We start from the raw sequence: 14,677 nt of genomic DNA on the forward strand, positions 1-14,677 counted from the left end.
CCAGCAGAAATGAGGATACTCTGCTACAATCCCACATTGAACCTCACAAGGCTGAAGAGTGAGAGTGGGCACAGAAGAATAGGAGAAGAAAGCAATATTCCCTGCTTTCTTGTTCTCTTGCTGTGGAATTCATAATCCCACTCATTTGGTTTTCTTTGGCTGTGCCCCTCCCAAATGCTTTTTGCTTTGTAGTCTGTAAAACAAGGAGTTCCTCCTCAAAGCATCAGGCAAATGCACTGATCCCATGTTGAAGCTTGAGAGACTAGCAGCTGTCTGGAAATTCAGCTGGCTTCTGCCTGAATGCCTTGTCCCTAGGAAACTTTTCTCTAGTCTGGCTGTTGGTCTTGCTGTCTTACTCTAAGACCTAACACAGGATTGAGTTGGTCTCCTGAAAACAAACAGGTTTTTCACGTAGGGGAAGCATACATGGATGTCAAAGCTGTGTAGAGCTCACTATGTGTAACACACTGGGTTTTGCTTTAATTGTCTTTTCTCTACAGCAGTGTTGAGATGTTAGATTTAAAGTTGTCCTATAGCATGCTGAAAATAAATCACTATTATTAGAAGGTAAACAAACTTCTGTTTATAGTCTCAGAGGTGAGGGAGATATTTTGCTTTGACCTGGTTTTGTTTTAGGCGAGCAGAAAACAAACTTGTGAGACCAATAGGAATTTGAGATACAATCTTCTTGCAACCTTTGCAGAAATAGGTGATCTGAAATCCCATGACTAAGGGAAGAAAAAATAAATGGTGCAAGTTCAAGTTACCCTATTATTTATGTTGGGGAAAGATGGAGAGTTAAAAGGAGGAGGAAAAAGATTAATTTCTAAACTTCAAAAGACCACAGTTGGAAGGTTGCTGCATCTTGGGCATCAGCATCAATCTATTGGGAGAGGCAGGATATTGGACTTTATTCACTGCAATGCCTCAAGAGCGATTTTTCCATGATACAATGAAGTAGGAAAGTAAGGTGTATTCTCAGTTTGTAGATGTGTAAAGGTGACAGCTACTGTTTCTGCCCTTGGTCAGACCTTTCTTCTGAAGTATGTGTCTTCTGGCCAGAAAGCAATCACCAGCTTTGTTTGCTCACAGCAGCAGCAGCTCTGCTCCTGGGGGAGCAGATGTGCAGACAGAGGTGTGTAAACACATGTAATCCAGGAGAGAGATGGGACTTCTCTGGGCATGCTGTTGTGATTGGTGATTTTCAGCTGGGCATGGTCCTGCTGGCTCTTGTGCCATAACTCTTTTTGAGAGTTTGTCTTGAGGGTGAGTTCAGTGTATGTAAGAATGGAGGCTTTTTTCTGACCCAGGTCTCTTAAAACTACTGCAATGCAAATAACAATTGTAGGAAGCAGTGTGAAAGGAAGGACATGCTATAAGTCAAAGAACCAACCACTTCTAACTGTGTAAAGCATTGCCTTTAAACAACCTCACATCAAGATGTAGCTCAATTATTTTTTCAATAAGACCTTGACTTTCAGAGCAGTCTCTGAAGATTTTCAGAGTTCACAGGAAGTAAAAGTACCTTGAAGAAAATTAGGAATTTGAAATTTAGAAGTAATACTACATTTTATTTTTAAGGTGTTGCTAAAACATTTCATTTTTTGAAGTTCGTAGCAAAGTTTAGTATTCCTTAAATCATTGTGAAAGGAACTCCTGTCTCAGACAGAGCCAGACATTCTTGCAAACTGATTCTGTGAAAAGCTGTCTGATGTGTGAGAGTAATCAGTAAAAGAGCTTCTGCTAAATTTTATGCTGTGTCTACCAGTATCTAAAGTAAGTGGCCCTATAATGAGCATCACAGAAGAGACAAAGTCATTAAGAGAAACTTCCAAAGGGGCCTTTTCAGTGACTCAGGCATTAATAAGACATTGCTGCAAAAAACCTTTTAGAAACATTGTTTGTGGCTAGCATTAAGGGCACTTGTCTTATGGAAGATGAGCCCTTCCTCTCACACAAGCACTAGCCCCTGGGTACCATTTTCTGCAAGACAGTAGCAGCAGATCAGTGTTGGGGTCTGAACTGGTATTTTCACAGGGGAAAGGGGCTCTTGCAGCAGTGACAGAATTTGTCCCTGTGAAAAATGTGGTTGGAGCTTGCTATGATGTACTGGGTTTATGCAGATTTTCCAGTTTAGTTGTTGCACAGGTGCTTGGAGCAGACTCCACTGAATGCAATAAGCAAAATTTTTTGATGATGAGTTACTCTGATCTCTCTGGTATATGCATTTAAAAATATTCATGAAGAAAAATTTTGTTTCTGGTCCAGATTCAGCCTTGTATGGTAGAGTTGCCTTTTTCTGACCAGTTTAGTGTCAATTCTAATACCAAATGGTCTTTCAATTACTTGTTTCTGTGATCTCTTTGATGGAGTTTTGTGCTTACTGCACCTTTCTGGGTGGTCCCACCGAGTACAAAGCAGGCCCAGAATGGTGTAGTTTTGAGCCTGGGTGCAGTGAGTATTCTCTGCTCCTCAGTCCCTAGGAGCTGCAATCAGATGCCAGACTTGTGCTCATAGCAGAGAAGTTGTGTCTGATCAGGCTTCCAGGGCCAGGGAGGAATTCTGTCTCTCCTACTGAGAGCAATTGCTTGCTTGCCATTGCTGGAGAATGGCTCCCATTTAGGTCACTTCCTCCCACCATAAAATGTACCTATCCCTATAAATATGGACTAGGGGAGCAGTTATAAACTGCATTGGCTGTGAGCCTCATTCTGTACCATAGAAGCCTGCAGGAGTTTCAGTAATTCTTCCTTAATTGGATCTTCAGACTGTTATGACTTTATGCCAGAAATATAAATTTGAAACACGGGAACAAAAAAAAAAGAGCTTTGTTAGACCATTAGGAAGTGCTGAGTCACTCTGTGTTCCCAAAGGAGTGGCTTTCTCAACTCTGCAAAACCAGAAAATTTAATACACAGGAGAATGAAGAGATAGGGAGGTTGGAAACCGATTTTTATATTTTCTACCACCACTGAATTTGAGTCCCAATACTGTAAAGATGTCTGGCTAACCTATTTATTCCTTATATAGTCAAGATTACATCTATATGACAAAAAATCCTTTTCCCTCTGAATTTTAAGATCATTAGAGCAAAGAGCACAAAGAATATGTATTAAAGCAGTTTTACTGAATTTCTATGCTGACTGAAGTTTGAAGATGTAACATGAGAAGTGGCTCTTTTCTGGGAAAAGTAATTATTTGAGACATTATAGGGTGAAATTGTCTATTATCAACCTTCTTTCTTCTTGACTCTTCTTTTTGTGACATACATATAACAGAGAAATTGGACCATTAACCATTTTTTCAGGAACACTTGGCTTTGTTCACCTTTCTGTCACTATGCAGTGCTGAATTTGTTGACATTTATATGAGAGCTGAAGAAGCAGAAGTCAGTCCTGTTAGCTCCTGAGCATTTTGATTGCCCTCCTAGAAAAGTGCAGGTTTAACATTAAGTTCTTACTTATTTCAGTCAGATTATTTAAGGACTAAAAGCTATTACTTAAGCACTATAATGTGTCTCAAGCATTTGGTGCTTCTAGGACTGTGGCTAGTGTTTAAATGCAGATGGACAAAACAACAGTGGCTAGTGGCAATTGAGTTTTTTCAGCAGAATTGATGGACCAAACTAACTTTGTTTTTGCTTATTTCCCTAGGTGCCACTACTGCAAATCATCATGTCATGTGTCTTCTCTGCGCATACCTTATGCTTGTAAACTCTTATTCCAAGAACTGCAGTCCATGAATATTATACCTAGGCTAAAACTAGCTAAGTACAATGAATGAAGAAGATGAAAAAGACCCACAAAAGTACCATATGGAATTGAAATCCAGCATATATAAGTGCTTGGTTTTTATGGTGAACAGGAATAAACTCTAAAAACTGAGTGAAGGGAGTTTCAAGACAGTAGGAATACTTCTTACATGTTCTCCTTGTTTTAGAGCTGACATGAAGAGTCTGTCAGTGAAATACACTAGGAGCAGTTCTGAAGCCTTGATTAGTCATGAGCAGGACACCTGGGAATTGTGGAATAAGGCCATGGTCCAGCAAAGCACTTGGATCACTTAAAAAAATTCCGTGCTAGCATTTGAAAAGGTCTTTGCTGGACTAGGTCTTAAGCAGGTCTAAACACACATCTTATTCATAGAGGTTAAAAATGTTTTCCAAACAGTTGTAATAAATGTTTTAAATCATATACTGGCTGAATATGTTGATAGTTTTGTAAAGATGGTAAGGCCTTACCATTTTCTGTTCCTAAAGCAGTTTGTTAAAGCGTTACAATTTTCTGAAGTAGTGTCAATATTAGAGAAATGAAACTACTTTCTCAAGAGCTTGAGATCAGACATTTTGAGTGAGATTCAGCATGCAGGTGCATTTGTGTGACAGCACTAGTGTGCTTGTACAGGTAATATGCTCTCAACTAAATGTATACAGTTTCCATGAAGTTCAGGGGAGGAGATGACTTCATGTGTTGCATGGGAATGATACAGCACACAGATATCCATTCCATTTCTGCTGAGGGTAGCAGATCTGATAATGCACTGGCTCAAAGTCCTGAAAAGATAGCCTGCAAACACTGGGTGATGATCATTATCTAGTGTGCTGTCATAGGACTCTAGAACTTTTTTTTAAAATATGACATAGCCAGAACATTTTAAGAACAAAATAAAACCAAACCTATGAAGAACAACAAATCCTTCACTGGCAATGAAGCAGGTTTGAATGACCTGAAAGGATTTAGAACAGGAACAACTGGATTTTTTCATGAGATCTAAGGCCTAGAACTAAAGCAGTTGATCAACTAAGAATAATTTAGCACCCTAAACTAAAGAGCTCATACTCAGGAAAGCATGCAGGTAACTTTTTAAGCAGAGGACCTCAACATGCACAGACTTCATCTGTCCTTCAGTGAAAAGCAGCAGTCTGGGTCAGTGAGGGTACAGAACACTGCCTATGATGTAGAAGCCCTGAGATGCTCTTTGACTCTTCATATGATTTTGTGTGCTGAACCTGACGATCCTGCTGATCCTGATGCTGCTCATGCAATCATGTTGCTGCTGCTCTTTCAGCTCTGAGCACAGCTGAGTATCAGCCAGAGTAGATTTCTTTTTAGCCTTCCATGAAATGCTTAAGCTAGTACTTTTGTGTTTGGGCTTAAAAACCAAGAAGAAATAGATTCTACTTTCTTTCTCTTCCCCCCCACTCCTTTTTCTTGCAATTGGATCGATCACAACACAGGTGTCGACACAGCACAGCTGGATTGGAAAAGCTCTTGAAGCACCTCTTCCAAGATCCAAACAGCTCAGGATTATTCACAAAAGAGTTTTAAGAGAGGGAGAGAGTGATGTCCTCCACACTGGAGGAAGAGGTTAACCAAAAGCCTCAGCTGAATGAACAACCTCTGCTTTGGTGCCTGAGATGGCCCAGCTGCGGCTCGGGAGCACCAGCAGAGGGAGTGATCCTCTAAGGCTGCGGCTGCTGGGGGCACCACGGAAACCTGCTGAGGAGAAGGGTCCTTGCTCCTTAGTCCTCTCCCAGGTGGTCTCCTAGGTTGGGTGGCCAGAGCTGCGGGACATGAAAGACTAAGCAGTGTGTAAATTGCACGCGTGGAAATTGAAGCAGTTACAGCAGAGATGGAGGAGGAACAAAGAATGTGCTCATGGGTAAGCTCATTGAGAGAAATGGTCTGTGTGCAGCCCTGAGGAGGAACCTTGCAGCTCATTCACCTCAAGCTGATGGAAGCGTGGGGATGAATGGGTTTTTGAGGGTGAATATCGTGTGATAGCTGAGGTTTAGGAAGAAAGGAGCAGCCTTAAGAATGATGGATCCAGTAAAGCATAGAGACTAGACATGTCTGGCAGTGAGGGTCACCCACTATCAGCTACTCTGGTGATACCTACATCAGCTGCATATACACATCACTGCTCCCTGACCTAAGCCTGTGCTGGAGGCATATTTGAGTGCAGATATGAGTTGAAACACTGATACTTAACTTCTTATGTCTCTCTAAGAGGCTGCCTATGTTCTACCATAATTGACACCTGCAAGTAATCTCTTGGCAATGGAATAGGCATTAGAAAACCAGAAGCAGAAATAGAAGAAGTGGCTATGGATTCCTGGAATATCGCTGGTCAAAGTGGCAATTCATGGAAGGAATCTTAGTGCAGTCAGGAAAAATTTATAATGCATAGAGTGATGAGGTAAAATACAGAACCCCAGAGCTGTCACATTACTTTCCTCTAGTGAGCCTCATCCTTGCAGCCATTTGAATTATCTTCCCAGACAACCTCCCCTCCCCCCCTTTTTATACTGAATGCCTTCAGAAAGAAGGGCTTATGTCAGCTCATGGCTGTACTGCTGGGGCTGGTGTTGCCCAGATCAACCCTGCAATTGCTGTCTAAGTGTTGAATTAGATGCCATATTCTGAACAACACCTGACAAAATCTGAAAGCTTTAGCGCTGGGAGCTGTGGCTGGAAAACTACCATAAGGTTTTCATTCCACTGCAGCTTCTTTATTCCTTGTATATGGTGCCCAGGAGAAGCTTTCTAGAATTGCTGTTCAGCAGGAAGATCTTGAGCATCAGTCCCAGCTGAAATGCCAGATGCAGTCCATTTTCTGATATGAGCTGGAGGTGTATGCTGCTGTTGGAAAAGATACCTAACTCCATGTCGTATAAGTTGCCACTGGCTTTGCAGATAAAGGGTTAAATGCTGTGTATCTAATGAGTACTGAACATGTCCAGCCCTACTCTTTGGATGTAAGAAACAGAATGAAGTCAGGGCTGAGCTGCAGAGTACTGTGGGGTAGAGAGCAAAGCCAAGGGCTGCTGGCCAGTTCTGGAGCTGAGAGCAACACAGATCACTTGTTTAGAGTTCAGAAAAACAGTTTCACTTCAAATCATTTACATAACCTTTACAGGTACTTACCTTTTTTTTTTTTTTTTTTTTTTCTCTTTAAGGTAAATATATCCAAACATAGAAATAAGAAAAACAAACTATAAAGAAAAATGAAACCAGACTGGCCAATTCTAGCATTCAAAGAGGATATATTATGAAATAAAGGCATACTGAGATGTAATAATTTTAAGATAAAAGTAAAGGAAGGGCTCCCACAAAGCACAATTGGTCTTATTGGTAATGCCCATATCTCATTATGAGTTTTCCTTACAAAGAAGCTTCAATGTGCAGCAAAGAGAGCTTTTTAATTTGTTGGACTCCTTATTTCTTGCTTAAACAGGGAGGAAAATCAATGAAAAACATAGACTCTTGATGATGAGAAATTACTATCTTTTCTCATGTTTTCTAATGCTAAATAAATAAATATCTGTGGTTTATAGCAAAATGGGAGCACGACATAATTAAAAACCTATAAAGACTGAAGAAAATTTCACTGATTAGTGGTAACAAATAGCAAACTAATGAAAAGTGCTGTGCACCTGACAATGAATTAGCAAGCCTTGATGAGACCCAGGTGGTCTGACAGTAAACTGTGTCACACAGCTGCAAAACCAAATCTAAAGAGGGTTTTAGAGGGGCTAAGAGTCTGTCTGTGCTTTGCCCTGAGGCTCTTGAGGATGAGGATGGCCCTAGTGAGGGGGAGCCTAAGCCATGGATCAAGGTTTGTGTCTTGCAGCCCTCCCACAGTGGCCCACAGGAGCCCTCCTGAGCCGTGTCTCAGCACCTCTGGAGCTGTGGCAGGGAGCTGAGAGCCCCTCCAGCCGGCCTCTCCTCCCGTTGGAGCTGAGGATTGTTTTACAGCCCTTTGCTATTTCAGCAGGGCCATGGGCCACTTGATGAATTCCCTCCTCTGAAGAGGACGTGACTTGCCCAGGGCCACAGGAAGGCTGTGCCAGAACTGGGATCAGGCCTCCACAGTCCCCAGGTGCCAGACACGTGCTTGCCTTAAAACTGAGCACTTCATCAAACCGTAAAATCCAGCCAGATGGTGACTCTTTGCTATTATCTGGACCAGTGCTGGGAGGCTTAACGTGTGCAAGGCACGGTGAGGATCCGGATTCCAATTCCTGTGTCTAAGGCTCAGAAGCCCAGAAATGGATCCATGTTTTAGACCTAAATGCTGCTAGAAACTTGAACATGTTTGAAAAAGTTCTGACTTCAGTCCATCCTTCTCAAGAAATACTTCCATGTCAGCATGGGCCTGCCAATTTCTGTGGAGAGTAGAAAGATGCAAGAGTAAGAGCAACTACTTTTGTCAATCTTTTGTCAATTCTGTCAATCTCTGCCTGGATACGTCAGACTCTATGCTTTCAGGTAGCCAAAACTGCATGAATCAGTTTTGCCTCCCTGAAATAATTAAAGAACTCACCATATGAACCTGGGAGGCAAATAGAGCCCCTCTACCTTCCTTAATACAAAGATACATCCCATAATATCAGAACTCTCAGTTAAACTCTCCAAACCCAGATCAGAGCTAATACAGAGAATTTTTTAAGCTGGCTTTTTTTTTTTTTTTTTTTTTTTTAAGCACTCTATATGGGTTTATTCTCTTTCTGTCTCAAAATCAACCACAAAGATTTTTGTTGTCTAGGCCTTTGTTCCATCTTCCAAAAATTTCTTCCAAGCTCATGACCTGCCCATTGCTCTTTTCATGTCACTGCTGGGAAAAAAAAACAACTATGTATGTCACCTAACTGCAGTTACTCCTTTATTTGTGTGTTTCCTGAGGCAGGTAACTCTGAGGTGGTTCCAGTGGCCAGGTACTTTTGATAATAACTTCGTTGTGCATGTCCTTGTCCCCTCCTCCCAGTCACCACATAAACAGCATCCAAATCAAAAGCAATTCCCTGCTGCTAACTGCAGCAGAGCCTTTGTCTTTCACTGTCCTGAGTTTTGGGGAGCTCCTTGACCTATGCATATGCTTTGCCATTCCAGACAGTGCATGGTAGTTATTGTCTCCTTGACAATAAAACATAAACTGAGAAATAGCTCAAGAACTAAGAAAGAAATTGGTGTCCTTAACAGCAAAGTTCTAATTTCTTGCTAAAATTATGTTCTAATAATGGAAACAGTTTTCCCTTGAACTCCTGGTGAATTGGAAACTTAAACTTTGCATTCAAGCCTCCCCCTGCCAGTCAGAGGCAGGCACTGAAGGTAATTCTCTTCTCCAGGCAGATCAAAAGGAGCTCATTATCAGTCGATCATCTAAAAGGATATGACAGCTTCACATCCAGTTGTTCGGCAGCTGAGATGCAGTCTGGAATGGATCTTTTCTGTGTCTGTTGTCTATAACAGCTTTTAGGGCTGGCTCTTCTTCCAACACACAGTACAAATCCTCTGGTAACTAGTACCAGCTACACACAACAAAAGCCAGCTAAATCTGGTGTAAGCTCGGAAATCGATGACTGCTTGCCCTTTTCTCAAAGTCGAGTCAGCAAGTGTCTCCCAGGCTGAGCGTTCTGGGCAGCAGCCCTGGGTGCAGTGGTTCTTCTCAACTCCTACAGATGCTGATACTAACCAGGAGAGCAAATTCCCTTCCTCCATGCAGACTGACCAGTGACCAGTGTGAGCCAGGTGTTTCTACTGATCGCTTCTGGCAACACTGTCGCTGCACTACTTTATAAACAGAAGAGAGCTTGGGCTGAGCAAAATTCCTTCACAGAAATTAATAAGAGAAGATTATCTAAGGGTGAGCTGTGCTCATCTTCAGCGAAACTTGGCTTCAGAAACGTCTAGAGTTACAGCAAGCCAGCTGCAATTCATGTTACTTTTCTTTCCAGCTAAAAGGAAGGTGCCCCCTGCTCTGTGCATGTGCAATCCATCATTTACATGCCTCTGCTCTTCTGCTGGTTTTCTCCCAGATACCTGCATATGTGTCTGCCCTAGCCACTTTCTCGTGGTGCTTGTGTCGATTAAAGGCTTTTGAAGGGATTGGTGCACTTGTTTACCTAGGCAGCCTTTTGATGTTCCTCTCCCAGTTTCTGCATCTGTCAGCATCATGTTCCCCAAGCACAGACACAGAGTTGATTCCAGAAGTCATCTGTCAGCTTACCCCATATCCTGTCCTTCACCTATACGTATAGCTTCCTCAGGGGTGTTAATATATGTAAAATAAAGTTAACATTTCCTGTTCTGGTAATAAAGATGAGTAAGTGGGAAAGAGAAGCCAGTACAGAAACAAGATTCTTCTCTGTTTCATCCATGGGATTTGCCCAGTAGATGAAGATAGCAGAAACAGGAATGGAGCTGGGAAGGAGAGTTGACAGAAGCATGGGTTCATACTGAGAGGAGGCTGCTGGCTCAGGCAAGACAATATGGAACCACTCACAGACTGCAGGCCACTGCTAAAATAATGAAGTGTCACCGTGTGTTTGGCTGTTGCCAGCAATCTTACAGCCTGCACAGAGATACATCGGATCCAGAAGGATCCCCTGAGTCACTGAACTCAGATCCCTGGTATTGCAGAGCCATCTTACGTAACTCCTTTCAAAAGCAATTCCCATCCATTCCTAAAACTAGTGCGGGCTGGTGTCCCTGAGGATCTGTGGGAAAACTTCTGTACAACTTCAACCTAAAGTTGCCTTTAGTAGAATTAGCTAAATTAATAGATAATAGGGTTTTGTTTGGTTTGGTTTGGTTTTTTTTTTGTTCCTATGCCAGCAGTTTTGTTGAAAATGCTTTTCTTGGGGTTTTCTCCCCAAATATTTGTTAGAGTTCAGTACAGATGCTCAGAGTGTAGTACCAGCATAAAGAGCTTTTTATGTCAAAAAAGGTGTGGTCATAGCCTAGTGGCACAGACAGTTACAGAGTAAAAGACAGTCCTAGAAATGCGTTTTTCTGAAAGATCTAAGAATACCTGGATGATAAGTTGATACAAACTATCATACTTCCACTCTGTTTTGCTAACCCAGCAAAAGAAACTCATTATCTATTGGTCACCTAACATGGTATAGTCAACTTTGCATCCTGTTGTTCAGCAGCCTGGAATGTGTCTCCTCTTCTCTTGATGATCTTGCTCTCCCTTCCTGCATCAAGCACAAGTTTGTATTCTCTCTCAAATAAAGGTGATACTCTTTTCACAACAGCAGCAGAATCCCTCTCCACTAAAAATGCATCATCTGATGCAGTGTAGGGTTAGTCTCCAGATATTTTATGGCTTGTAGATGATCGGCATAGGCAAGAACTTGGAGGAAAAATTCCCAGTTGTATACTTTTTACAACCTTGCTGGGACCTGCCCATTGCATCAAATCAAAAACTGCAGATAGTGACTTGTAGTGCATCTGAAAACTGCCAGCCTGCAGCACAGGAGATGCTCTGTGCTTTCAGAAGAATAAATTACTTTATTAAAGTGTCATATGGGATATCCAGAAGCATGACATTCTGTTTTTTGAATAGGTAATCAAAACCCAAACAAGAAACAGTAATGGAGCTATGAAGTGCACTGGGGTGATCTGAGACACTTGAGGGGGATTAGGTAAACCAGAAGGCAACAGCATTGACCTATTCCACGAGAATGTGGGGACAGGAACTCACCTGGAGAGGCAGGGAGGAAACACATTGCAGCAGGTACCTCTAGTCAAACAAAAGTGCTGCTGCTGATCCTGCCCATGCATCATTCTCCACAGAGAACGTACACCTTTGCATCCTATCAAGGAACAGCCCAAGCCTTTAGACATCCAGGCTGTTCTAATTCCCGTCCTTCTCATCGCCCTTATGTTCACAAATCCTGTATTTTCATTTTGCTCATCTCTGGAGTATCAGCAACACGAGAGCATCTCTGAAACTTTACACCGGTGAAGGTGAAGTTTCTACAAGCGCAGGGTGCCCGTGGTGGATCCCCCGCGGCTGCCGCGGCAGGTGTTCCACATTTCCAGAGGCCTGGCCGCTTCCTGCGGCACCTGCAGCCTCACGGAGCGATGGATGGCGGGTGCCCGGGGGCTGGTGCCGGCCCGGGGCTGTGCCGCCCGCTGGAAGCCGAGCGGGCACCGCTAACTCCCCTCGAACGGGCGGCGCCGGCCGCATCTCCTGCGGTGTAAAGGTAACGCGGGCTTCAAAACCCCTCAAAGAACGAGCCCTGCTCAGAGACAAAAATGAACCAGAGGTTTCTGGGGGGCTTCTACCCCCTCACGGGGCCAGGGGCTCTGCCGAAAAGAGCAGGCTGGCACCGAGGGGCCCTCACCCGCCTTCTCTCGGGTCCCCCTCAGGGCTTGCATCATCCGCGGTAAAGACCTGGTGGAAAAGAAAGTGGAAAAAAAGTGGGGAAAAATCATTTCCCCACAAAATAATTTCCCCACAAAAAGGCGTTCGGCGGCGGGGCCGGGCGGGGGCGGCGGCAGGAGCCGCAGGTTGCGCCGTCGGGGGAGGCGGCGGCGGCACAGAGCCGGCCGTGCCCGCCCCGTCGGGGCTCCGGTGCGGCCCCGCCTGGAGCAGAGCCAGCCCGGCGGCACCGGCGGTGCGGGGAACGGAGAGATGGCAGTTCCCCGTCGGGAAAGAGCAGAGCCTTTGCGTTGGGATGGGGTTGTTTTTTGGGGATGTGGTTGTTTTTTGGCGGGGTAGGGGGCAGAGGGAGGAGAAGCATCACCCTCCCCAGGCTTTCTCTCGCCCCGCCGGACGCATCCCCTTGGCGGTCAGAGCCGGCCGGCGTCCCTGCCGCCACCGCCAGGGCTTCTCCGCCGGCTGCACACTCGGTCTTTGCGCTGTGTCTCTCCGGTATTATTTTTACTTCGTGCACAGTGGGGGCTCCCCACGCCAGATCTCGGCCTGTGGGGGTGCGCAGCGGCCGCCCCGGTGCCCGCCCGGCCCGGCCGCAGGGGCCGAGCTGCCCCGCCGGCTCCCCCGCCGCCCGCCCGCCCGGGGATGCGAAGGCACCGCGGAGCTTCCTCTTTAGCAACCTCGCCGCTTGTTTTGCTGTGTGGGGTTGGTGGTTTTGTTGTTTTTTTTTCCCGACGGGGAGAGAGAAGGGGGGTAGTCTGGGTGTAGGGAGGGGAGAGGGGGAGAAGGGTGGAAAACGTTGGCTCTGTCCATGGTCAAAGTAATTCAGCTATAATCCCCCTTTCTCTTCCTCTCCTGGAGCTCTATTCATATTCTAATCACAGCTTTTCCTTCCCTAAACCAGCCACTTTTATCAGAGCCCTAGCTTTGCACTTTTACTTCCACTTCCAGCACGTACGACCGCATGCAGAATAAGCAACTTTTTCCAGCCTCTGCCCCACTCTACCCCCGCAATTCTCTAACCCGAAAAGGGATCCTCGCGTCCTCGGACTAAAGCTGGGAAGCAACACCAGTTCGAAAATGCACCCGTTTGGTTCTTCATTTCTCTTGGCAATCGGGATCTCCCACCCCCCTGCTTCCCGCCCGGTCCCATGGAAAGCTCTCCGGGTCAGCCGCTCTCCGCTGCCAGACAAGCCGGTGGCGAGCGGCCCCCACCCCGCCTTGCCCTCTGTCCCTGAGGCCCGGGAAGACGCACGGGGGTCCCTGCCGCAGATCTGCAGTGCCAGCATCGCTTGCCTTCGAGAAACTGGCAACTTCTCTCTATCCTCACACACCCCTTTCCTACCCACACACATCGCCCCCTTTTTTTTTTTTTTTTCCTTTTTTTTTCCTTTTTTTTTTTTTTTTTTTTTTTCTTTCTCCAATAAACTAAGCTTACAAGATATTTGGGAAGCTGTGCAGCTTCCAATGCCATGTGCCCGAGAAGGATCCCAACCCAGAGCCCACGGGGAGGAGGAGAAAGAGGAGGAGGAGGAGGAGGGGAGCTCGGCCGCGCTGCACGCACACCCGGCAGCCCCAAAGAGCACAACCCCAAACCTACTGCCCATTTGAAGATCTAAGCCAATTTTGATCTCGGTCTGTAATGAGCCAAGGACCTTGGGTGGGGGCTGGGGGAGGGAAGGGAGGAGTGGAAAGACCGCTGGAACTTTAAATAAGAAAAACGTTTCTAATGCTCTAATAGAAGAGGGAAGTCGAAGTGTTGGGATTGCGTAGATCTAAGGCCCCCCTTTTTGGAGGAAAGCTTTTCTTATTCAAAACAGCATCACAATGGGCTTCACATTGAGCCTTGCCACATCCCCATCTGAGTAGCAGCCATTCATCAGGCTGGCTGGCCTATCAATGACATTTCTCCCATCAGGGCTTCTATAAAATGATGCTTTTTCCCATGAAACATCCGCAAACATTTTGACGGGTCTGGCTTTGCCCTGCTGGATTACGGAGTGTCCCTCTCTCCCGCTTTACACCCCCCCTCCCCAACTATCTGCCTCTGCCCTGCATCCCCACCCCCTCGCCGCCACCCTGCTCCCTCTCCCCCGCGCATCTCTGAGACAGGGGCTCTGCACACCCCGGGACCTTGGGGCTCCCGTCCCGTCCATGGGAAGAGCATGCATTGCGGGTTGCTGGAGGAACCCGATATGGACTCCACAGGTAAGTCCCCCCCCCGCAGGCAGCGGGCTCCTTTCGCCCGTCAGGGAGGACTTTTCAACTTGACCGTGGTGGCGGGGGCAGCGCGGGCGGCAGCGGGGGGAGCCGCCGCCGCACCGGCCTCGCAGGCAAATGAGCCCGGGCGTGTGCGGGAGACGGGGTGCGGGGCCGAGGAGGGGGAGCTCTCGCTCCCGGGCTGGAGGAGCCCTATGGTTCCTCTTGCAGATACGATGGAGCAGAGAATATTTTTTCTTTTTCCCTTTTTTTTTTTTTTTTCCCCTTCATCATAGGCTGTCGGCCAGCA

General features: G+C 45.7%; 2 protein-coding genes across 2 annotated transcripts in view; both read left to right on the plus strand.

Annotated features, from left to right (window-relative positions):
- POLR3B (RNA polymerase III subunit B) overlaps nt 1-4,193 on the plus strand; it is a 70,449-nt gene extending 66,256 nt beyond the window's left edge. The window contains exon 28 of the mRNA XM_079303616.1: nt 3,654-4,193. Coding sequence (XP_079159742.1) covers nt 3,654-3,783 — 130 coding nt within the window. The 3' untranslated portion in view covers nt 3,784-4,193. The remainder of the gene's footprint in view (nt 1-3,653) is intronic.
- A 9,711-nt stretch (nt 4,194-13,904) lies between these two features.
- The window catches only part of RFX4 (regulatory factor X4), an 83,520-nt gene continuing 82,747 nt past the window's right edge, over nt 13,905-14,677 (plus strand). The window contains exon 1 of the mRNA XM_079303623.1: nt 13,905-14,376. Coding sequence (XP_079159749.1) covers nt 14,334-14,376 — 43 coding nt within the window. The 5' untranslated portion in view covers nt 13,905-14,333. The remainder of the gene's footprint in view (nt 14,377-14,677) is intronic.

The sequence above is a fragment of the Erithacus rubecula genome (genome assembly GCF_903797595.1).
Source record: "Erithacus rubecula genome assembly, chromosome: 4".
In the NCBI taxonomy this organism is placed as follows: Eukaryota; Metazoa; Chordata; class Aves; order Passeriformes; family Muscicapidae; genus Erithacus; species Erithacus rubecula.